This window comes from Phyllostomus hastatus, unplaced genomic scaffold (genome assembly GCF_019186645.2).
Source record: "Phyllostomus hastatus isolate PE091 unplaced genomic scaffold, TTU_PhHast_1.1 phas_contig_210, whole genome shotgun sequence".
Lineage (NCBI taxonomy): Eukaryota > Metazoa > Chordata > Mammalia > Chiroptera > Phyllostomidae > Phyllostomus > Phyllostomus hastatus.
Genome location: NW_025333737.1, coordinates 28998047 through 29021814, shown reverse-complemented (window position 1 = coordinate 29021814; position 23768 = coordinate 28998047). Strand labels below are relative to the sequence as shown.

The 23768-nt window shown below is 58.1% G+C and overlaps 2 protein-coding genes across 3 annotated transcripts; one reads left to right on the top strand and one right to left on the bottom strand.

Annotated features, from left to right (window-relative positions):
* Window positions 1-9319: 9319 nt before the first annotated feature.
* On the bottom strand, window positions 9320-17752 carry GRB7 (growth factor receptor bound protein 7). Of its 2 annotated transcripts, none has more exons than XM_045836994.1 (15): window positions 17600-17752; window positions 13529-13706; window positions 13288-13438; window positions 12950-13106; window positions 12700-12821; window positions 12502-12579; window positions 12063-12200; window positions 11620-11730; window positions 11321-11419; window positions 10947-11027; window positions 10724-10840; window positions 10490-10550; window positions 10276-10363; window positions 10077-10170; window positions 9320-9833 (listed from the first exon to the last, which is right to left on the bottom strand). In XM_045836994.1, the coding sequence occupies exons 2-15, from the start codon at window positions 13699-13701 to the stop codon at window positions 9687-9689; spliced, it is 1617 nt and encodes a 538-aa protein (XP_045692950.1). In that variant the 5' UTR covers window positions 13702-13706; window positions 17600-17752; the 3' UTR covers window positions 9320-9686. The 2 variants fall into 2 exon arrangements, with proteins under 2 accessions (XP_045692950.1, XP_045692951.1); XM_045836995.1 differs by lacking the exon at window positions 17600-17752 and adding an exon at window positions 17334-17422.
* Window positions 17753-22019: 4267 nt separating this feature from the next.
* On the top strand, window positions 22020-23420 carry MIEN1 (migration and invasion enhancer 1). Its single transcript, XM_045836996.1, has 4 exons — window positions 22020-22177; window positions 22278-22375; window positions 22810-22886; window positions 22971-23420. The coding sequence occupies exons 1-4, from the start codon at window positions 22089-22091 to the stop codon at window positions 23052-23054; spliced, it is 348 nt and encodes a 115-aa protein (XP_045692952.1). The 5' UTR covers window positions 22020-22088; the 3' UTR covers window positions 23055-23420.
* Window positions 23421-23768: the final 348 nt, after the last annotated feature.

The window sequence follows — 23768 nt, the reverse complement described above, 5'->3', positions numbered from 1 at the left end:
CACCTCGGGAGCTCTGTTCGGCACCCTGCCGTCCGGAAGGAGCGTGCTCCTGAAAGGCAGCCATGCTAACCTTGCCGCAGCCATCCTGAGTGCCTCCCCGCACCAAAAACAGCCCTGCTGATAGTTTTCAAGGTGTCTTTATCACATTTGATTTTTACAGTGAAATTTTTTTTTTTAAAAATATAGGTGTGTTTAAAATTCAGCCTTGCGCCCGCCTGTCATTTGTAGCCGCTACTGTCAGAAAATGGAAGGGTTTCATTCTGCCTCTCGGAGCAGTTCCTAATTTAGTGGCCCCCACCCCCCTGCTCTGGCTTCAAGTCCAAGTATCGAGATGAACAGAATTGTCACCTAAGTGAAGCATCTCACCAGACGCCTTGCCGAGCCTGCCAGTGGCATGCTGCGGCTGGCTGGCCCGTGTCCCCACAGTGATGTTCTCGGTCCCCTGCTCCCTAGGTCACGAAGGGGACTCGAGGAGTTCGGGCCCAGACCGGACAGGACCAGTACATTAACACCGTGAGCACGGTGTCTCCCAGGGAGTTCCAGGACGCTCCCCTGCCCGCCCTCCCTGCAGGGATTCTTCCCAAAAGATAGGCAAGTCCTGACTTTTTCATCCCTGGGGTCTCAGGAACATCCGTCCACGCTGGGAAACTCCAGTGGCAGTTGCCAAACCACACGTGAATATCGCCTTCAGATCCCCGGAGGCCCGCACCCACGGCGTTGGGAAAAGTCCCGGGAGAGCGGCCCGGGGATCGTGCAGCTCCCTTCCTGTCTGGAAGTTTTCTGTCGCCTTTTAGAAAATACCAGAAGAGAATCTGACGGGTGGTCTGGGCTTCTGCTCAGCCTCTTCAAAAACGCCTCCCTTCCCCCCTCCTCTGGGGCAGAAGCAGGAGGAAGACATTTCTGGGGTTCGGGATTAGCGAACTCAGGGAGGCAGGTGGGTGGCAGCTCTCGCTGGCTTTACCTTCGGCACCACCAGACCGGCTGGAGGATCTCCAGCAGGTTTTTCCAGTCTCAGCACCGAGGGCAGGGAGAGCAGACCCGTGCACGGCAGCCTGTCTTTGTATGGTAACATTGAACGCATTCCAAAATGGCCTCGCAGTAGGCTGGTTTGCAGCCCTGGAGAGAAGAGTAGGTGGCCGTCTCCATCCCCACGCCCTTCTTGAAGCTCAGGGAGAAAAGGGAGGCAGGGGTACTCGGATCTCCTTGGCCAACGAGCAGTGGAGAGAGATCCACAGCCGGCTGTGGGGCTGGGGCTGCGGCTGAATGAACTTCCAGCCTGAGGACGGTTTCCTTTTCTAATTCCTGGGAACGAGTTTGATGCTTTAGAGGCCTGTGGGCCTGGCAATGGAGGCCACCCCACACCTGCACCCTCCTCCTCCCCCATCACTCAACACAACCAAGCCATTCACAGAGGCTGTGGTGCCCAAACCTCCACCTGCAGGCAACTGCCACCCAAGGGCAGGCAGAGGGACATGGATTTATCCGCCTTCCCTGCCTCCCACCTCCCAACACCCAGAGTCTGAGGAAGAGTGGAGGTGAGAGCTCTGGGAAGGCTGGGAAGGCTGAGGGCTGGTGGAGGGGCACTTGCTGCCCAGGACACAAGTTTGGGCTGCAGAGCATTCCAGGGTCAGACAGTTGTTTGCATAAAAGCCAAAAGCCGCTGCACCTGGGGTGGGGAGGCCCTCTGGGGAGGTACTCCCTGGCTTGGGGGAGAGGGGGGAAGGAAGGTGTCATGGAAAGTCCCTGAAGGACACGGGGTGTTGAATTTGCTGCGGTTTTGTTTTTAACTCTGTCTTGACCTGTGAAGTAGGCAGCTGCCTCCCTTCCCCCCAAATAACAGACCTTCCCCCAGAATAACACGAACAGACCCAAGGAAAGAGCGCCGCAGTGGAAAGAATGGAGGTTAGAGGGCCTGTGGGTGATGTAAAATGCCCCCCTTCCCCAGGACTGAGGGGGCAGGAAGCCCCAGAGCTGCTTTTCCCATCACCTCCCTTCCCCGCCTCAGCCCTCTGGCCCCCTAGCCCAAAAGAGCTACCCAGTCAGATAAACCACAGCCCTGGGGGCGGCTGCTGGATGGGAACTAGGGGGGCAGGTGTCGCCTCCTCCCCCAGGCTCATCCTTCCACCGCCCAATCCCCATGCCACCCCCACTGGAATTACAGTCTCAGCACCTCTACCTCCCTCCCGCTTGCAGACCCTCACTGACCTCCCCAGACGTTCGGGTCGGGGGAGAGCAGGCAGCCAGCGACCCCAGAAAAGCTCTGAAGTCTCAGTAAAGCCAACACCTGCCTGATGCAGTCTCCGCTGGGCACGAGGACTCCTGGGTTCCTGTCCCGGCCCTGCCACTCTTGCGGGGGCGGGGGGGCGGGGACCCTGGGTTCCTTGCTTTTCCTCTCTGGGCCTTGATTTCCCCCCGGAGCTGGGTCTCCGAAGTCCCTTCCAGCTGGGACACAGCCTGGGGTCAGCCCCACTGCTCCAGCCAGGCCTTCCCTCCAACTCCAGAAACAACAGCAGAGAAGGTCCCGTCCCCTCTTCCCTCTCTCCCTACCAACTCGGGGGGGACGAGGGGGTGGGGTGCTGGAGCTAAGGGTGATGGCGGCCTGTGACTTTCCCAAAGTGGTCACTTGTTTAACCGTTCTATGGAACTCCAGCCCTGGCTCACAGCAGTGCAGGGCACAGGGAGGCGACGGTGGGAGGGTCTGAACGCTGGGCCTCCGTCCTCTCTCAGGATCTCCTCCTCCTTCCCCGCGCACCCGGGCGCCAGATTCCCGGGCTGGGGGTGCCTGAGAGAGGAAAGCCGAGGCCGCGCGGGGGGCGGGGAGGCGGCGCGGCGCGAGGTGGGAGCCGAGGGGGGTGTGAGGGGAGGGGCGGCTGCACTTCTGAGAAACAGCCCGGGCGCCTCAGCAGCCCGCAGCCTAACCCCCTGCCTGCGGCTTCACAGCTCGCTCCTCCTGCCGCCCACGCCGCTCGGGGCCTCTCCGGGGGTCGGCAGCCCCCGCGGAGGCGGTGGCGGCAGGGAGGAGCGGCGGCTCGGGGGACGGCGGAGTGGAACCCATGGGGAGGGGATGGAAAATGGGGGGAGGGGGGGTGCCGTGGGGCGCGTGACCCCCAGGAGTGAAAAACCCACTGCTCACTCGGGGTCCCGGGCGCCGGCCCCCGGCCCCCCCTTGGGTCCCCCTCCACCCCCACCCGGGTACTCTCCCATAACACCCGGGGCGGGATCCAGAAGTGAAACTGCGCGGGGTCACAGCCCAGCGCGGCGCTGCGCCCCGCCCCGCCCTTCCGGGCACTGCAGCCCTGCAGGATCTCCCGGCGCGCGGGCGCCTGCAGGGAGGAAGCCAGGGGAGGGGAAGAGGAAGTGCCCCGCGGGATCGTCTGCGCCGCGCGGCCTTCTCGCCCGGGGGTGCCCGCCGGTAACCACTAGCGGGAACCTCGAGAGGCGCCGACCTTTCACCGAGAGGCGCCTGCACTTCCCGTCGCGGCCGCTGGGTGTCACTGCCGCCGCGCTGCTGAGCCGGCCCTGGAGCCTTCAGGAGGCGCGGGCGTGGGTCTCCGCGAACGTTTGCCTGGCCTTCGCCCTCCCCACGCAACCCTCCCGACCCCGGATGCCCCACGAGGCTTGGATGCGGCGCTCAGACCCCTTTTCCGCACTCCTGGTTTCTAAAGGCCGCTATCCAGCCAATCGACTCTCAATGAACAAACTAAACCTCTAGCCCTAAGACCCGATAGGCTCATTGCCCTGTCCAGGCGCCCCACCCCCCACCTCGGCATGCGCGCCTCCTGGAGAAGGGGACTGGCCTTCCAGTCGCAGGGACCGAGGTGGGTGGCTCTGCCGGGCCGGCGCACGCAGCCCCCCGACGGCCCAGTGCCCCTCGGTGGCAGCAACGGCTCGCAAGTCGGGTTGTTCCAGAGGGAGAAGAGGATGGAAGGTCGGGCAGCGGGTGCAGATCACCTTCCGCACGTGTTTTGGTGCCAGAGTGTCTGTGGGATGGGTACTCGGTGCATCCTCACTCCCACTCCAGGCTCGCCTGACTCAGGTCATGCCCTCTTCACCAGGTGGCTCTCCCCACCCCCCAGCTCTCCCCTCAGATGTATGGGACTGGCGGCTCAGCTTGGAAGAAAGGAACCAAAAGGCAGAAACCTGTATGGGAACTGATGGGCTTAAGGGGGCTTTGGGTGAGCCGGAGCTGGGAGAAAGGAAATACCCTGGAATGCTTTGGAAAACTGGGGTAGTGTCTGCTAGAAATGTCCACTTCTACTACCCTGGGTCTAACTCAGGGCGCAGGTTGGGCGGTAGAGGCAAAGGAACATGCCTGGTTGGCTGTGTCTCCAACTCCAAGGTCAAAGGTCCCAGCTGCTTGACAGAGACCCTAGCAGTATCCACGTAATAGCTCTAAAAGAGTGACATTGGCCACCCAATTCCTCTCAGTCTTTTGGAAACTACCCCAAGATAAACCCAATCCAAGTATGATAAACTGTTTACCATGAAGATGCAGCTACAGCTAAACAGCCCATGGGTACCCAGCAAAGAAATACCTGCCCCTTCGTTGGGGCAGATGCAACCTTACAACAGAGCACCAGAGGCCACATAGTCCAAAGCACACGGGGTTCACTGGCAGGCCTCACTAGGGCCAAGTAGCAGACACCCCTTCTCAGCCCAGCTAGCACCCCCACCTCCCAGCGCCCCTTCCTGTGTGAAGATCATGGGCAATCCCTAGGATTGCCAGCTCCCCTGTGGCTCTAGACTCCAATCTGCAAGAGCCAACTCCCCACAGGCCCAACTCCCTCTTTTCCCCCCTCTCCCCAGTCCCTGCCCCTGTTGGGAGCTCAGAGTCTGCAGTCTTTAGAGGCCACTGTGCACCTCACCCTCAAGCCCCGAAGCTGAGGTTCTGGCAGGAAAGCCGATGCCACAGACTCCGCCGCTGTGCGAGCTGGACCAACCCCGGACCTCTCTGGGCTCCACCCCCCTGTCTGCTGGACAGATCCGTGTTTCTGCCCTGGAGGCCTTTCCCCCAAATACACCAGGAAGACAAACTCCGAGGTGTGAATGCAGTGCTCGGCAGCCCCAGTCTCACCCCAGCCTGCCCCCCTCCAACCTCTGCGGGAACCCCTGGAGTCCAGGAAGCTGTTGAAAAACTGCTCGCTTAAGTAGACAGTTCAGAAGAAAGGATTGCCTGAGTGGTCTTGGCATCCCTCTCTCCTTTTCTCCCTCCCTCCTTCCTTCCTCCTCCCTCCAGAGGCAGTGGGCCACGAGGAAGAAGCCAGGCAGGGTCACTGACCTAATGTTGAACCCTCCAACCTGCACCAGGAGGCCCTTCACCTGTGAACTTGGAGGCTGCACGGATTTCACTGAATAGGATGTCTGAGGAGCAGGGAGAGCGTGACCTGGCCAGAGCTCTGTCTGTCTGGGTGCCCCACCCAGGGCATCCTGGGAGGGGGGCTCCTTACAATCATGCCCACCTATTCCCAGAGTCCAGAAGGTTGATACCATCTCTCCCTGCCCTCCACACTTAGGCAGGGAAGCCAGCTCTGTGGCCACACTGCCCTACCGGCCAGGGCGCTGCCAAGGATGGTTACGTCCCCTGGCTCCAGGCTCACACCAGCCTCACCAGCCCAGGGGTCTCCATGCGCTGCAGGCTATCTAGGGCCAGGGCCCTGGATGTACGCCCTGCATCCCCTTCTCTCAAGGCCTGGGTCCTCTTCAGCATGGAGAGACTATGGGGAATGTCCTTTTCCAAAGTCTTTTTTTTCTGATTTCTGAAGTGATGTCTTTTTTTTTTTTTTAATTTTTATTTATTTTTAGAGAGGGAGGGGAGGGAGATAGAGAGAGAGAGAAACATCAATGTGCAGTTGCTGGGGGTCCTGGCCTGCAACCCAGGCATGTGCCCTGACTGGGAATCGAACCTGCGACACTTTGGTTCGCAGCCCGCACTCAGTCCACTGAGCTATGCCAGCCAGGGCTGAAGTGATTTCTTTAATAAACACTTATAATTCTTAAAATCAAACTCAGTAACTTAGTATTGAAAAGGCAGTCTCTGAGGCTCCAGCTTCTACCTTCTCCGCAATGTGCCTGCCTCCCTCGCCCCAGCCCAGATTGCCTCAAAACCACAAGCTTCCACTATGTAGCACTTCAGCTATTCTTGGTGGTCTCTTCTGCTGTCTGACCTCAGTGGGTCATGCTGCAGCCTCTTTAGAGGTAGAGAAGCAGCCTTCCCACATCCTCAGAGCTGGTGGATCTTGTCCAGGGTCCCTCTGCGAGTTGGCCCTGAGACGCCCTTATCCCCCACACTCTCAGCTGCTGCCTGCCCCCCGAGAAGCCGGAGATCTCAGCCAGTCACCAAGGGTATCCAGCTGCTGATTTCAAGCACCCAGCTCAGGACCAAGCCAGCTGCCACCTATAAGGCCTCATAGCAGCTCAGGTCCCTCATAGTGGTTAGCACTGGGAGGGGAGGGGGCAGAGAACAGAGGAAAGGGGAGGGAAGGGCAGGGGAGGGCTGTGTTCTACCACCTGCAAGACAGGCAAAGTCGGACCTCTGTCCCTAACTCCTATGACCTCAGGTGGCTCACTCTCTGAGCCTCAGCTTCCCATTTCTGAAGTAAAAATGATATCTGTTTCACATATTCTGATTAGCTGGGTGACATAGAAGGGCATTGTCCCTTGCCCGGTGCCCCAGGTTGTAAAGGGACACTGGGTCCTGTTTTTTTGTTTTTAAGATGTTATTTATTTTTAGAGAGGGACAGGGAGGGGGGAAAAGGAGAGAAACATCAATGTGTGGTTGCCTCTCAAGCTCCCTCTACTGGGGACCTGGCCCGCAAACCAGGCATGTGCCCTGGCTGGGAATTGAACCAGTGACCCTTTGGTTCCCAGGCCGGCACTCAGTCTACTAAGCCACACCAGCCGGGGATGGGTCCTGTTTTTATGTGGCCTAAATCTCTGGACATGCTTCAGAGATGACTCATTCTGACTCCTTCGCTGTTCCCCAGCAGGTACCCTCCCACCCATACCTTGCAAGTGACCATGGGCATCCATGGCCAGCCACACAACCATCTCGGGCCTGAGGAGTAGCCAATGATGCAGAAGTTCTGAGAACCACGGCAGGTGGCAGGCAGCAGGTTGTACATGTCCCTGCCTCCTCAGGTCCTGCTGAGAGGAAACAAACACATCCCTCTCACATCTGGGTTGCAGTGAGTTCTTGAGGGTGAATCCCTAGCAGGTTCCAGGCTAGAGGGTCTGTGGGGCCTCTCTGCCTACTTCTACCTGAGAGGCCTGGTCACGAGCAGCTGCTGGGGCTGCCCAGCCTGGCCCGAGGGCTGCCTGCGGTGGCTGGTCCTTCTCAAGGTCACCTCTGAACAACCGACACCCCCCGCACCACCACCCCGCCCCCAGCCAGAGACCAGGGCTGCAGAGAAGCCAGAGGCTCTGCAGGGGAGGGTCCCCATTATGGCCACTTAGGAATTCCACCTGGGAGCAGCAGAACAGCCCCGACCTGGCACTCAGACCAGGGCAGGAGTCCTGGCTGTGCCACTCACCGGGACTCGGGGCAGGTCTCTTCCCTGGGCCATCAGCTTCCTCACCTACAGAGGAAGGTCCCACCCACCGCCTTGTGCCCAAGCAATCTCAAAGGCTTGGGGAGAGATTCTCTATTAAATAGAACGGATTCCCCATTACACATATAAGAATTTTTCAGCTTAGAGAATAATTTCATGAATCCCCTTGTACCATCATCCAGCTTCAACCCAACCTCAACCCCTGACTCTACTCACACCCTTTCCCCTAATCTCTGCGTTATTTTATCGTTTCACTAATACTCGAGAATGAATCTCCCACAGACTTTTTTTAAAAACCATAACCACAATCCTATTATCACACCTTAAAAAGTTAACCATAATTCCCTAATATCACCAAACATCTCATCAGAGGTCAAATTTCCCCCAATTGCTCATAAATGGTTTTTGCAGTTAGCTAGTTTGGATTTGAATCAAATAAGGTCAACACATCGTATCTGGTTGATATATGTCTAAATTTCTTGAAATCTAGAGCTTTCCCATCTTTTCTTGTAATATTTTTTTTTTGGTTGAAGAAACTGGGTTATGTGGTCTGTAGTTTCCCAGTCTGCACGGTGGCCACCGTGTCCCCACGTGTCATTCCACGTGTTCCTGCCCCGTTCCGAGCAGCTGGTCCAGTTGATGTCAGCTTCTGTCCTGTCACGGCACATGTGAACCAATCACCAAAACTCTGCAGCACGCCAAACAATGTATTGTTTGCTGATCTGACAAAAGTAGGTATAATTCTGATTGACTCACACTGGACAGCTATGGTGGTGCTGCATATCTGACAATCTAAGGGAAAAGAGGTCAGTGCCCCTAACAGTCAGGTGCTGCATGTTCTGAAAATTCTCGCAGCACACCGGTTGAAAATCCCTGAACTAGTTGTTGAGCCCAGGGGATGAGATTTAGGTTTGATTTTTTTTTTTTTTTTTGCAAAAATGCCTCATTGAGGTTCACACACCTCGAGGGTCTATCCTCCGTGATCTGAAGGTTCGACAGCAGGTTCCTGTGTCGCTGATCTGCAATGTTTATTACAGAGTCCTCCATCATATAAGAGCTAGAACGATGAAAACCCTCGGACAAAAGTCTTTAGACAAAAACATAGGTTGGCATGGGCGATGGGCAGAGCCAGACCCCTCGGGGTCTGTCCGGGCTCTTGTGGAGGTGCAGGAGAGTGAGCAGATTTGTGTTTCTGAAAGGTCATTCTGGATGCTGAAGGGCAGGCTGGAGAGGGAGTCTTGGAGGGTCTGAGCGCGGCAGGATGCCTTTTACAGGATTCCTGGAGGGGGCGGAGCTATTGGGACAGGAAGCCAATGGGGGTGAGGAGAAGGCAGAGGAGGTGACAGTGCAGGGAGGTAACTGGGCCGTCCTGTGAGGTGGTGGCATCCAGTGACTTGGTGGCAGTGGCAGACTGGTGCCTGTGTTTTTGTCAGGACTGGTCAGCCCAGGACTTGCTGCCTGACTCATCTCCAGCGCCGTTAGAGCTACCACTGTAGATTTAGGCCCCGTGAGGAAATCTCACGGGGACGGCAGCCCTTGCCCATTCATTTATTCCGCATGCAATTACTGGACACTCTCTACAGGGCAGGCTCCATGCCGGGCACTGGGGGCTCTCAGATGACCACGACCACCCTGCCCTCAGAAACACCCGGGCTGGCTGGTCTGTGGCACCCCCCCCCCCCCCGTCACACACTCACCAGTGCCCGGCGCTTACCTCCCCTGCTCCCCTTCACTGCCCCAGCTAGCCGGAGCCTGCCGGACAGAACTCAGAGGTGTATCCAAAAATAATTTTTATTGTCACTAGTATAAAACAGAGATCAACTGGCCTCTCAGTCTGTACAAAGTGTGGGGCAGAAGACCACCTGGGCTGCCCCCATTTCTCCCACGATGCCCTGCCCCAGGGCAGAGCCCAGGAAGGAGCTCCACAAAGGGGAGAGGGCCGCCCCCAAGTGCCTTCCCTTGAGAAGACGGGCTGAGAACTGGGTGGGGAGCACTTTCTGCCTCAGTGAAACGAAGGAGCAGCAGAGAAAACTGGAGTGGGGGACCCTCCAGGCACTCATGACCCTGTCCCCGCCCCTTGCACCCTCGGAGTCCCTCCGAGGAGCGCAGGGCTGAGACACAGGCTTGCGTCTGCAGAGGTCAGAGGGCCACGCTGGTACAGCTGTGGCGCAGGAGGCAGGGCAGGATGCCTCGGTTCAGCTGGTGGAACTCCACGAGCTGCAGCAGGTCGGTGAAGCGAGTCTGGCCCTCGTCCATGCTGAAGTAGAGGCGGCCGGCCTCCTCGCTCTGGGGGAGGACCACAGTGAGTGGGCGGTCAGGGAGGGGCGTGAACGTGAGGGGCCCCCTCCTGGGCGGGACAGAAGTCCCCAGTGCTCACGCTCGCTCTCTCGTGCAGAGAGAAAGGGGAGAGCGGGAGACCCCCACACACACAGCGGAGACCAGGAGTGGGGGGACGGGGCGACAGGCTGCTGAGTGTCCTGTGCCTCCACTGCAGGAATCTAGGACTCTGGGGGGGAGGGGAGTGCTCACCGGCAGGATGAGATAATGCTTGACTTTCTGCAGATGGCACAACGAGAGGACAAAGCCCTGCGGGTTCCGCTGGCTCTCCCGGACCAGGAACAGTCTGCCAAGAGACAAGGCCGCGTTAGCTGAGGACGCAAGGCCACTGCCTTGGCTCAGGGTCTCCCTTACCCCTGGGCCCGCTGCCCCGCCCAGCCCTGCCCCTTACCCGTCCACCAGGCCTTGCTGGGAGATGAGCCGCTGACTCTCCTCTCGGGAAATGCGTCCATGGAACCAGGGTTGGGTTCGGTGGATGGCTGGGGTGAGGGGGTGACAGATGGGCAGTCACTTCAAGGAGGCGACCCCCCACCCCACCACTAACCACCCTCACCATGAATGCTCGTAGAAGCCCCTGCCCCCAGGGATGCTGGGCCCTCACCCACCTGCACTGAGGCTGGTGCCTGAGGATGGCGTGGGCAGGCTGAAACGGTGGTTCGTCTTCTTCTGCAGAGCAGATGGGACACAGGGGTCAGGGGTCAGGGTGTGGCAGGGAAGGAATGTGGAGCCCCTTCCTGCATCCAGGCCCTCCCCTCACCCGTCTCTTTCTCCCGCTCTGTGGAAACCCATCTGGAGAGCCACTCCCCAGGACGGACACACAGAGGGGTGCAGACTCTCACCCTCCAGGCATGGGCCTCCTCCAGGGCTGCATTCAGAGCCTCCCGGGGGTTCTCGATGACACGCCCAGCATGGCCAGAGAAGTCCATGGCCACCAGGGTGTTGTCGGAGACACTCCTCTGCACGCGGGATAGGACAGGGAGGGGAGAGGTGAGAACAGGACCCAAGTGTTCCTGGAACCAGGTCCGGGCACCCACTCCAGCGAACGCCCCTGTGGACACTCACCAGGGGCGGGGGCCCCACACAGGATGGGCGCAGGTGGCGAGACTGTGCCTGCTGATAATTCTTATACAGCTGCACCCCGTACTGGGGCATGGGGAGAGAAAGAGGGCCAGAGGTCAGGCAGGTGCTGGGGTCGGGGCTGTGACCCCCCCAGACCAGGCCTCCCCAGCAGCAGGTCTGTGTCTCTGCCCCAGGATAAGGAACTTCCTGAAGCAGAGCCGTGACTTCAGCCTTGGCCCAGGGACTCGGGGAGAGCGAGGCCGTGCTGCTCCCTCATTCTGGAGACCTCCCGAGGGCAGAGCTATCAGGCCTCTCTCCTGTTGAGGATCCCCAGGGCCGGGCCATGCCCCTGCCCCGTGACACAGCTGGGGCCTCACCTTGAAGAGGCGGAAGGCAGATAACCAGCAGGTGCGGCTCTGCTCATCCTCACTGCAGAAGATGCGAAGCCCCTTGTGGCCATTTCGAAGCTTATTCGGCTGCAGGGAGAGGAAACTGGCTGGTTCCATATCTGCCTTTAGGACCAGGTGTGTCTCCCGTCTCCGCGAGGCAGGGGCAGGGGGCAGGGTGTGGGGAGCGGAGTCTGGGTGTCCTGATGGAGCTCAGAAGCCCCAGGTAGGATCCTGGGGACCGAGCAGCCCCCATTCCCTCCCAGGCCAGGCCAGGCCAGGATCTTTACCTTGATACAGAAGCCAAAGTCTGTGGGCATCCCGTACAGCTTGCGGCCCTGAGTCACGACATACACGTTGGACTCATTCACATCTGCCACGTACTGCAGGTGCCTCGGATCCTGCCCAGCACAGGTGAGAAGGATTTGGCATAGACAGACTCTCTGCCCCAGTTACTGCCCCCTTAAGCCAGCTGAGGAGGTATCAGGCCCAGAGAGGGGCGGAGAGGTGCCCCGGGTCACACAGCAAATAGAAGTAGAAGCAGGACTTGAACTCAGTTTGCCTGCCTTTCTCCCACTGCTACCTCCCAGGGCATGGAAGTGGGGCAGGAGATCGGAGCCACTGAGGGTCTCAGGGCCCAAGGCGAGAAAGGGCCAGGAGTTCCAACAGGGGAGGAACAACACCTAGCGGGACCAGAGGGGGTTTGGAGTGGCTGTCACCCCCCAGACCTCACCTTGGAGGTGCCCTTGGTGGAATAGTAGAGGCCAGACCGGCGCAGGAAGCAGAAGAAGCGTTTCCAAAGCTTCCGTCCCGAGCCCCGCAGCTGCAGGAAGCCCTGGATCTCTGGGAAGCTGCCTGCGTTCAGGAAGTTCTGAGGCCGGAGAAGACCGAGAAGAGGGTGAGAGGCCTTGAGGGGGCCTCACACACACACACACACACACACACACGTGAAGCTCCCCAGGACCCGCCTTTGGGACAGGAGGTCCTCCACATGCATTTAGTGTCCCCATGGACCAGAGGAAGAAGCTGGCACGCAGGCAGGGAAAGTGGCACGTCCACAGTCACTCAGGACTGGGCCGGGTCTTCTTCACCACACAGGAGGGGCACACAAGGCTTAAGTGCCAAGGAGCGATGGGGGTCCTGGGGAACCATGACTATGGGTGCTCCCTCACCTGGATGAGGTCGTCATGGGAGATGTCCTCGGGCGCGTCCAGACAGCTGGAGACCATCTTTTCTGGGAACAGGGAGTGCTGGGGCAGGAAGGAGTCTGCAATCAGCAGGGGCTGAGGGTCCAGGCTGGGGATCGGGGGGTCCCATTGCCCAGAAGCCCCCTGCCCCCCCATCAGACACAGACACACACACAGACTCACTGGGGAGCTCTTGAACAGCTCGTACTTGGCGAAGTTTTTCCGAAAGACAAAGCGGCTGTCTCCGCCAATAGGCCAGGCAGCCTGCACTTCCACCACCGATTCATGGTCCTCCAGGCCCCGCTCTGGGGTCAAGAGCCAAAAAGCAGGGGTCAGTGGAGATCAGCCAGGCCTTATGGATGAACCACCGGCCCAGCCCAAGGCGGGAAGCATTGCCTCCTGGCCCGGGTGGCACCCTGGACCCGAAACTCACCCAGCGCCAGATGGGGGTGGCACTCCACCAGCCCCCAGTTCTCGTCACTGAGGGCGTGAGCTCGCTGTACCAGCATTTCACACACGTAGCGTGCCGTGGCGCCCGCCGCCACCTCCACCGACCGGCAGGCCCCATCCTCGCTATACACTTTTACGACCTGCACCCCGGGAATTGCAGATAACTTGAGAAAAAGCAAAGAGCGGTCCTTCCCCCTCCCCAACCTGCTATGCCCCTAGGGACCCCTGACCAAATCCCCCCGCCTCCACACAGCGCCATGTCCACCCCTGCTATAGCGCCCCCCTCCAATACCCTGCCTTCTCTTCCCCAGGGCAACTCACATGGGGACAGCTGGCGTTCCGAGGGAGCAGCCCCCTTGCACTGGAGGGTCCCCCAAGAATGGGGTTCTGTGAGGGAGGACTGCAGAGCTCGGGAAAAGGGTTGGGGATGGAGGGTAGAGAGGTTGTCCGCAGCTCCTCCTCGCGAAGTTTCCTGTGTGGAACGGGGAGGAGCTGAGCGTAAGCTTCTGTGTATTTCCCAGCACCGATTAGGCCGCCTAAGCCCCCCTGAGCCCCACTGTACCTGCTGGTTGGGATGGGCAGAGGCTGAGACCTCTTCGCCTCCCCAGGAAGAGGGGCATCAGGAGGCGGGGGAGTCCCAGGAGGAGTCCCAGGAGGGGTCCCAGGGGTCCCAGGGGCTGGGTACAGGTCTTCCGGGGAGCTGCTGTGATGAGGTGGAGACAGGCCCAGCTCCATGGCATCTGAGGGAGAAGAGGGGGCTGGGTGTTGCGCAGAGCTTGTGCTGGGGAGAGGGCCAAGCGGGCCAACCTCCTGACTTCACACAGCCGTCAGGTGCCCCTCAGAAGGCACCCAGCCCTTCATCGCTGGCCCTCTCACTGGAGTTTCCCCGCAGCTTTTGCAGGGGGCGGGGTGGAGTAAGCCCATTGCACCAACGGAGACACCAAGTCCCTGAGAAGGCAACATTCTTGCTCTCACGGCAGGTGAGCCGCGGAGTGGGACCGTGTCAGGACTCTAGTCCAGTGCTCTTGCTTTAGCCCCAGGCTGCCCAGGAGGGAGAGCTAAGAGGGTCACCCCACCACAAGGCGGGGCGCAGTAACAGACTCCACAGCCCACAGGTTGTCCGGGGCTCAAGCTCTCAGTGTCAGGGCAAAGGGCCACATGCCGGTCTCCGAGCGCGCGGGCGCAAGGCACTCCTCTGGGCTGCGCACCAGGTGTTTCCAGAGTTTTGTTGCCAGACCTGATGCCAGAACCTGTTGTGGCAACGCATGCCCAAGTGCTGAGTGATGAAGGGGGGAGAAGGAGTTGTGGGGAAGGACGGGAACCAGGAGGGCAGGAGGCGGGCTCAGCCGTGGTGGGAGAGGGCTGGCTGGGGCCCTTGCCCCAGCAGCTCCCACAACTGTGTGCCCTCCCTTGGCCCTTCCTCCAGCCCAGCTCTCTTGCAACACCGGTGCTAGAGCTGCCTCCTTGGAAAAGCCTTCCTGAAGTCTCCACATTCAGTCCGAGGGATCCCAGGGCGCTGCGCTGAGGTCTCTGTGCCAATCACCGTGCACCTGTCTTACCCCCCACTGGTCTGAAGACACGCGGCTCTCCTGGGCAGAGCCAGGGTCCTCCCCACATCTTAGCACCCACAGGTGCTGCATGGGAGCCCAGGACAAGAACAGGAAAAATGGGGCAAAGATGCCCATGAAGGCAGAAGCGGTGCAGGCCCCTCCCCCACAGGAACAAGACCCTTTGGCAGGGCGGAGACCTGGGAGGACCTGGGAGACCGCACCCGTTCCAGGCCCTGCCCACTATCTGGATGCTGGACCAGCGCTGTCAGGCTGCCTTGGGCACCTGGGCACCTTGACCCCAGGATGGGCCAGGCCCCTGACCTTTAAGTGAGAGAATTACGGAATCTGGGGGACAGATGTGTCAGGGCGGGGCAGGACAGCACTGCCTGGGGCTCTCCATTCAAACTTGACTCATCTGCGCAACTTCCTGACTTAGGAGAAACACAAACAACCCTGCCTCTACCCACCCCCTCCACTCCTACCCCAGCCTGCCCTCCTGGGAGGAATGGGGAGGCACATGGCAGGGGCAGGAGCAGGAACAAGACGTCGGGGGAGGATGCAGGGCCTGAGGCTCCTTTGACATCATCTCCTCCTTCCCCACCCTTGGCCCACCTCCACCTCTCCAGTCCTCGTGGGACCCGCAATTCAGCCCCAGCCCAGGAGCCCCCTCACCCGGGAAAGAGAGAAGAAAAGCCCAGCATGGACTCAGAGGCCCGTCTGGAGTGGAGCCAACCTCCTAGTGATGGCCCTTGCTTGCCAAAGACACCTCTGAGGTGCACCCCAGGAGCAGAAGTGGAAACTCAAGACACCTAAAAGGCCAGACAGGCAGACAAGGAAAGGCCCAAGAGAGAGTCAGGGAGCGGGCTGGGGGCTTTGCTGGGAAGGGGAGGACACACCCACCCTGGACCACAGACAGACACCAGTGTACCAACACCAAAACACAGTGCGCCACCCCCAAGCCCTGGGAGCCTCCTTCCAGGAGGACTAGGGAGAGGGGCTGCAGGGGCTCGCGCCTCAGGAAAGCTGAGACCAGGAACGGGGTGGTCTGGGTCCTCTCCCCCATCACGGGAAGAAGGGGAGAGGGGAAATTTCAGTCACAGTCGAGTTTGGCTCCAGAGGGCCAGGAGGACCACTCGGGACTTGGGTTTGGTCTTCCGCCCCTCCACCCTGCGCTGCAGGCCCCTGGCAGGCCAGAAAAGAGTGACGCGGTCAGGGCCAGCGATAAGAGGGGAGAGCTGGGGTCCTGGCTGGGGAGCCTGGGCCTTCTCCTCATCAGGATATCTGAAGTTTTCAAACTGGGGCCCTAGGAAGTTCTCTTCTGAGTAAGAAGCCGAACCCCCAAATCAATCTGACCCCTCAATGTTGCAAGTCCAAGCGGGAGGCTTCCCCCAAAGCCTCTCCGGCCCTGCGGCTCCCGCCGCTGCCGCAGCCGCTCCCGCCCCACCCTCCTTCCCCCTCCTTCCCGCTCTCGGTGCCTCCTTGTTGACTTCCTGAGTCCTGCCCCACCTGGCTGGCCCCAAGGAGGGGTGGCTGGGCCCAACGTTTAGGACCAATAGAAAACAAGGCCACCTTGGATGCTTCCCAGGGTGGGGGGAGGGGCTGGCGGAGCAGAGGCCTGGGCTGGGGTCTGGATGTGGCTGGAAGGCCCAGGACTTGCCCGGCACTCCGCGCCCCGCCTCCCCACATCGGGGTCGATGGTAGGGGACAAGGCTGAACCTTCGGGAGTGCTCTAGGGGTGCAGGGCCCAGGTGAGGAGGAGGGAAACCCTTTGTGACCCGGAGTTGTGGGAAGGGCCCTGGACCCTGAGGCCCCGCCTACTCCCTCGCTTAGGCACAGATGCCCAATGGGAGGGGAGGGGGCAGCTCTTTTAAAGTTTAATTTGGGAAGAATGCTAGAGTGTCTGTGGAGTTAATCATTACAGGCTGCTCGCTTCGAGGAAGGGCCCCCCAGCAGGGAACCAGGGGGAGAAGGGAGAGCAGAGTCCAGGATGGGCTGACCGAGAGGGGGCATTCCGGAGTGGCTGCGGGGCTGGGGCGCCTTCCAACCGCGGACAGGTGCGCTCTCCACCCCAGCGTCCCGGGGAGACCCAGCCCCGGCCCGGGGGCTTTCTCCAGCCAATTCGCACATTCAAGACCAGCTCCCAGCCCCTTCCCCTCCCCTGACCGCCAGCCCTGCAGACCCCCGCAGCATCCAACCTTCGGAGCCCACCCCGAACTGAAGCCGGGGGAGACCCCCCGGCCCGCTCCGCCCCCACTTTCCCATCCGAGGGCGGGTCCCAGTGAGCAGAGATACAGTCCGTAGAGATGGAGCTCCAGCCATTTAGAGAACCCCTCTCTTTTCCCACCCTCCCAACAAATTAGAGGGTGCCCCCTCCCCCGCCACAGGGCCGTCCGTGTTTGGGGAAGCCTTGGGGTAAACTCAGACTGGAGTAGCCTCAGGCTGAGCGAGGGGGCGAGCCCCCGCAGCTCCCTCGGGTGTCGGACCCCCTTCGGAGGACGGGGAGGGGCTAGTTTCAGCGGGAAAGCCGCGTCCGGGGAAAGAACCTGAGATCTGACTCCCCGGGCCCCGTCAGCCAGCTCGCCGGCGGGGGGCGGAGGGGGTGGGCACACCGAGGGAAGGAAGGCGTGCAGAGGACAGGAAGTGAGGAGGGGGAAAACCTGAGGGCAGACGGTGAGGAGGGGGCAGGATGAGAAACTGGAGGAAACGGGAAAGGGAGGCCGCGGAGGAACACAGCCGGAGGCCGAGCCTGCCCACGTCGGTCCCGCTCCCGCCAGCGCTCCCCACCCCCCGGGACAAAATGCCCACTTGGGTCCTTACCTGGACCCTGGGCGTTGGTACACCTGGCTGCGGCCGCGGGTTTGGGAGGCAGACGCCAGGCCCTTAACTACCTGTCCCCCTCCTGCCCCCGCCCTCGGCCTGACATCACTGAGGGGGGGAGGAGGAGGAGGGAGCCAGTCGGCCGCCCAGCCGCTCACCTGGGCAGCCAGCCAGCCCCTGGCCCTGCGGCGGGCACCGCCTGGGGCCCCAGTGCGGCTGGGGGGTGAGTGCAGGTTGTCGTCTGGGACCGATCCCCGTCCCCTTACCTGGAGAAGCCTGAACGGGAGCAGCAGGACACAGGGTCCGAAGTCCGGCTCCGTCTAGGGACCCCAGACACCCGGACTTGATTTCAAACCCACTCCCTCGTCTCTACAGGTGGTAGGAGGCCGTCCCAACTTTGGACGTGGAATTGGGTGGAGGGTGAGCCTGGTGCGTATGGGCTCCTGGCCCAAGGAAACTAAAATTATCCTGTGCAGGTGGGGGCGGGGCCTGGGGGAGGAGCATGGGTGGAGGCGACACCAGAGGGGCGGGGACTCCCCGAAACTCTACACCGGCTCGGGTTGTTTTTGCCCTTCTTCGCCTGGCAGCAGGTGCCAAGGAAGGGGCGGATGCAGTCGAACTAAACAGCCTCGAGAGCGAAGACTTAGAGTCCTCGTGGCCTGGGAGGGAGAGGCGAGGGGCGGGGAGGGAAGGGGAAAGGGCCCCGCCCACTCTTCCCCATTGCCCTCCTCCCCAAACCTGGTCCGTTCATTGGCCAAGCTAGGGGGCTCTGGGTCCCACCCCCTGGGCAAAGGGCACTCTGCGAAAGAGGGAAGCCAACCAGAGGGAAGGCCAGCAGCATGGCCAGCCCCTTGACCTCCAGCCAATCTGGCCACCCAGGCGGCATCCTACCCCCACAGAGGACCCAGGGAATGTCCTCCCTTCTGAGCAAAGTCCAGGAGCCCAGCTTCTCCTTCTGAAATTGAAGGGGTAACTCAGGGTCTCTGGATGGAAGGAGTAATGCAGGCAAAGCTCTGGCCAGGCGCCAGGGGGCTCCCGAGAGCAGCTCCATCCTTCAGCACTAGGCAAACACTAGGGCTGGGCCAGGGCCTGGAAAGCTGAGATCAAAGGCAGAGGCCACCTCCCAGCCTGAAGTGGGTGCTGGTTGACAATCCGTAGGTTGACAAGAGGTCTGCCCTGGGAGACCACGAGAAGTGCCTTCAGCCTCAATTCTCTCCAAGCCGGGTTTTCCCAGGAAAAACCAGTACAAGTGGCCTAAGCAAAGAAGTGGGGGAGGGGGCGGTCACCAAAGCACAGTAGCTAACTCACTCAATCGTTCGTTCGTTCGTTCAACTAATATTTGTCAAGTCTCTACCGTCCGCCAATCACCTGCTCGGTCCTAGGAACCCAGTGGTGAGCAACAACAAACCCCTCCCTTGTCCTCATGCAACCCAGGCAGGGAGATTGTTATTAATCAACGAATCATACAAACAATAAGGAATGACAGGCGACAACTATGCTGGGAGAATGACTCACCTAGGGGTGTAGGGAAGACTGCTCCCTGCAAGTTACAAGTGAGCAGGGGGGGGAAGCTGTCTGTGGGTGTGGAAGGTGTGGGGAAAGGCAAGTGCTTTGGGCTCAGCTGTGTTTTTCCCACTTGGCCTGTGACTGCCTGCCTCCAAATCTCCCTCGGCTTGTGTTAAAAAACAGATCCCTGTGCTCCTCCCCACCTGCCGCATCTGCCTCTGGGGGCAAGACCCAGGAATGTGTGGTATTGACCAGCCCTCAGGTGGTTGTTCCGTAAACCAGGTTTAAGAGCCATGCATCCTGTCTGTCCAGACCAGCAGGAACTATGGGCAGAGGCCAGACCCTGCAGGGCCTATCTGGGCTTACGTAGAGGCGCAGAGGAGCAGGCAGATTTATATTTTGGAAAAGTCACTCTGGTTGGAAGGCTAGGCTGGGAAGGGAGACCAGTCTCAGAGGACTGAGCGCTGCAGGATTCCATTTATATGGGTTTCTGGAGGGGGCAGAGCTATTAGGACAGGAAGCAGAAGGGGGAGGGGAGAGGAGAGAGGGGTCGCCAGTAGGGGCGCAGGGACTTGTGGGAAGTAAGGGACTGTTGTGTCTTGGTCCCGAGGGTGAATGTACAGCCGTGTGTGTCAGGACTCACTGAGAGGTACACGCAGGAGGACGAATTTTACTGGGCACAAATTGTATCTGAACTGTTTAAATAAAAAGAAACAACAAAAAATAGGTTTATAGATGAATGAAACAGAATCAAAAGTCCAAATATAAACCCTTAACATTTCTGGTCAATTGATTTTTGACAAAGTGCCAAGACCATTCAGTGTGGGAAAGGACAGTCTTCTCAACAACTGGTTCTGGGATAACTGAGTATCCACATTCAAGAAGGTGAATTTAGATCCTTACTTCACAATGTACAAAAAGTAATTCAAAATAGATCATCGACCCAAATGTAAGAACTAAAACTAAAAAACCTCTTAAAGAAACCATGGGAGAAAATCATTACAACTTCGTATCTTGGCTACAACAGGGAAAGCACAAGTGACAAGTGAAAAAATTGGTAAATTAGACTTCAGCAAAGTTAAAATGTTTTTGCCCTTCAAAAGACACCACTGAGATCTTTTTTTAATTGCCAAACACTGGAGTAAATATTTGCAAATCATATATCTGATTTGGGACTTTGTATCCAGAATATATAAAGAACTCTTACAAATCAATAATAGACAAACCACCCAATTAAAAATGGGCAAAATAGTTTTTTCCAAGTAGATGTTTTTCACAAGCAAAGGTGCTCAACATCATTGTCCATCAGAGAACTGCAAATTAAAAACACAATGAGCTCTGGCTGGTGTGGCTCAGCGGACTGAGTGCCCACCTGTGAACCAAAGGGTTGCCAGTTTGATTCCCAGTCAGGGCACATGCCTGGGTTGCAGGCCAGTTCCCAGCAGGGAATGCACGAGAGGCAACCACACATTGATGTTTCTGTCTCTCTCTTTCTCCTTCCCTCCCCCCTCCCTAAAAATAAATAAGTAAAATCTAAAAAAAAACACAATGATATACCACCTCACATCCACCAGGATGGCTATAATCAAAGGGGCAGACAAATATTGGCAAAGATGTAGGGAAACAAATCCTGGTGTCTCTTAAAAAGTTAAACTTACCATACAACCCAGCAGTTCCACTCCCAGGAATCTACTCAAGAGAAATGAAAATGCACGTACATACAAAGACAGTTTCATGAACATTCATAGCAGCATTATCCAAAATAGCCAAAAAATGGCCCTGGATGGGTAGCTTAGCTGGTTGAGCATCGATGTGCACCAAAAAATTCCAGGTGGATCCGCAGTCAGGGCACATACAATCCCTTGGGTCGCCATTCAATCCCTTGTCTGGGCTGCAAACGGGAGGCAACTGACCAATCGGAGTTTGTTTCTCACTTGGATATTTCTCTCTTTCTTTCACACCCTTCCTCTCTCTCTAAAATCAAGGAGCATGTCCTCAAGTGAAGAGAAGAAGAAGTTGCTACCAAAAAACTAGAAACTTAAATGTCCATCAATTGGTATTGAACAGATAAAAGGTGGCATATCCATAAAATGAGATACTAAGCTACAAAAAGGAAAAAACTACTGGTACATGCCACAACACGGATGAACCTCAAAACTTTATACTGAATAAAAGAAGCCAGAAGCAAAAGACTGCATATTATATCGTTTTATTTACACGAACTGTCCAGAAAGGGCAAATTTATGGGCAGAAAGCAGATCAGTGGCTGCCTAGGACTGGGGCTGAGAGCTGGACTGCTGCCAACAGGGAAGAGAGACATTGCGAGGTTGATGGAAATGTTCTGTAACTGGATTGTGGCGATGGTTGTGCAGATCTAGAAATCACTGTTTAAAAATGAATGGTTTAAAGAGATGCCAGGGTGACGGGGGACTCAAGAAGGGAAGAAGCAGTGAGTTGACCTCCATTGCTAGAGCTGCAGAATGAGAATAATGATGCCAACCTGTAGCGAGGCTGGGATGCCAGGGAGGTGCAGGGAGTGGGTGCATGTGATGGGACCATGGAGCCTAAGGACTGGGAGCCCCAAAGCCTGTGGTTCCCAAATGCAGGGGGAGAGGCAGCTTTATCAACAGTTTAGAGTTTAAGAGTCAGAAATACTTGCCTTGCCTGGGTGGTTCAGTTGGTTGGAGCATTGTCCTTCCCGCACACCAAAATTTGTAGGTTCAATCCCCAGTCAGGGCACATACACCAGACAGGAGGCAACTGATGGATGTTTCTCTCACATCGATGTATCTCTCTCTCCCTTCCTCTCTAAAATTAAAGATATTTTCAGGTGAGGAGTAAAAAAAAAGAGAGAGAGTCACAAATACTTGAGTGTGTGACTACAGGGTGGTTTGTCATCCACACGTCAGCGAGAAATGGAAACTATTCCATAGCATCAGCCTACCTCAGGCCTTGCGACTCCTTGCTCCACCACATTCTCTCGCTGGAAAGCGCTTTGCAGTTTCAGATATTTCATTAGATTAAATAAGGCCGAGAAAGTCCAGGGAATACCAGGTACAGGACAAGCCCGAGAGCCCGGAATGTGGTCTAGACTGGTCCACCCAGCTGGGAGCCCTCTGGCTAGGGTCGGGTCAAGACACAGAAGCGGCCTGCAGGGGGCGCCCGGACGGGACGCAAGGCCCCGCCCCTTCACATGTCCGCTGCGTCACGTCACACCCGGAAGCAGCGGCAGGAGCGGAGCCGGCCACAATGAGTGGGGACGCGGGGTCGACGTCCGCGGACCCCAATCCCGGGGAGGTCCAACCTGGCAGTGGGGTCCACCTCGTAGTGGAGTTCTGGTGAGCGGCTCCGGCCGTGGGGTTCCGGTCCGGACGTGGGTGGGTCCACGGGAGGTCCCTCCCCCGGAACCCAAGCGGACCCCAGTTATCTTCGCCCTAGTGAACCCTGCGGCTTTGAGGCGGCCTACCTGGAGCTGGAGAGTGCCGTGAAGGAGCAGTATCCTGGAATCGAGATCGAGTCGCGCACCGGAGGCCCAGGTGAGGCCCGCAGAACACCTGCTGAGTCAGTGTTCTAAATCCCAGCTCCAAGTTTTCAGTCTCTGGCAATGTCCATTTTAGTGTCCAGCAATATCCGGCACAGAGTATATTGTCCAGACGACTTGACTCCCCTCCCAAAGGCGGGCGGGGGGGTGGGGGGTGGTCACAGATGAATCCTGTAGGGGAAACCGGAGAGACTGTGGAAGTATAGATCGTGAAGGGAGGGAGTCCTTCTTGGAGTTCAAAGAAAGGACACATGTGACGCCTCCCGTAGGTTCCTTTACCAGAGTTGGGAAATGGCTTTAAGAACTGCAAGTCTCTACTGAGGCCGGTGGAGGACAGGGAGGAGTCTGTGCAAAGTCTGAGTGTGGAGGGCTTTCTGACATTTTTGCCTTTTCTCAGCTTAGTTCATTCATTGGTTTATTTAATCCCAGGGGCCTTTGAGATCCTGATCAATGGACAGCTGGTGTTCTCCAAGCTGGAGAATGGGGGCTTCCCTTACGAGAAAGATGTGAGTATTTGCAATGTCGGGAGTACCCCCGGTTCACCATGCCTGTAAAGTAGTACATCATCTCACCCCATCTCTGCCCTTTAGCTCATTGAGGCCATCCGAAGAGCCATTAATGGAGAACCCCTAGAAAAAATCACCAACAGCCGCCCTCCCTGCATCATCCTGTGACCACCTGGGATTTCAAGTTCCTGCTCTGTTCTGGGATCCAGGCCTCGGTCTCCCGTTTGGTCCTGCTGAGGGTTCCCCACTGCCTCTTACCCCTCACTTGGCCCTGGTGGTTAAGAGAGCCCGGTCTCCACTTTGCCCCTGTGGGTGCCAGGAGAGAGTGGACACTTCTGTCGATCTGGAGGGTAGAAGAGGCCTTCCGCTGACGTAACCACAGCCACGTCATACCCCTTCCTGGGAGTACTGTCCACAGAAGCCCTCTCCCCTCTCCAGCTTAGCCACACCTGTCAGAGGCCACTGGAGTTCTAATTTATTTCCTATTAGCCCCGAGCGATGTCAACTATTGGCAATAAAGTGGCACTACAAACACCTGTGCCAACTAGCGTGCATTATGTCCAGTCTGGGAGTGTGGGAGAGCACAGAGCCAGCCCAGCCTTCATACAACCGGGGTGGCTGGGCTTTTTCAGGTTAGCTACTTCTAGTCCAGTGGTCGCTCACTGCCAAGGCAAGGAAAGTAAGTCACGCTGTTGATACTACCTTTTCTTCCCCCCACCCTTTATCCACAGGGAAGAAATCACCCCATTATCGTGGGTGGGTGGCCTTAGGAATTTGTTTTTTTCTAAGCAAGAATGATTCGGTTGGCAAAGGGCTCTCAGATCAGAATCCCAACTCCCAGACCCCACCCCCACCCCCACCCCCATCAACCCCAAAGCCAGG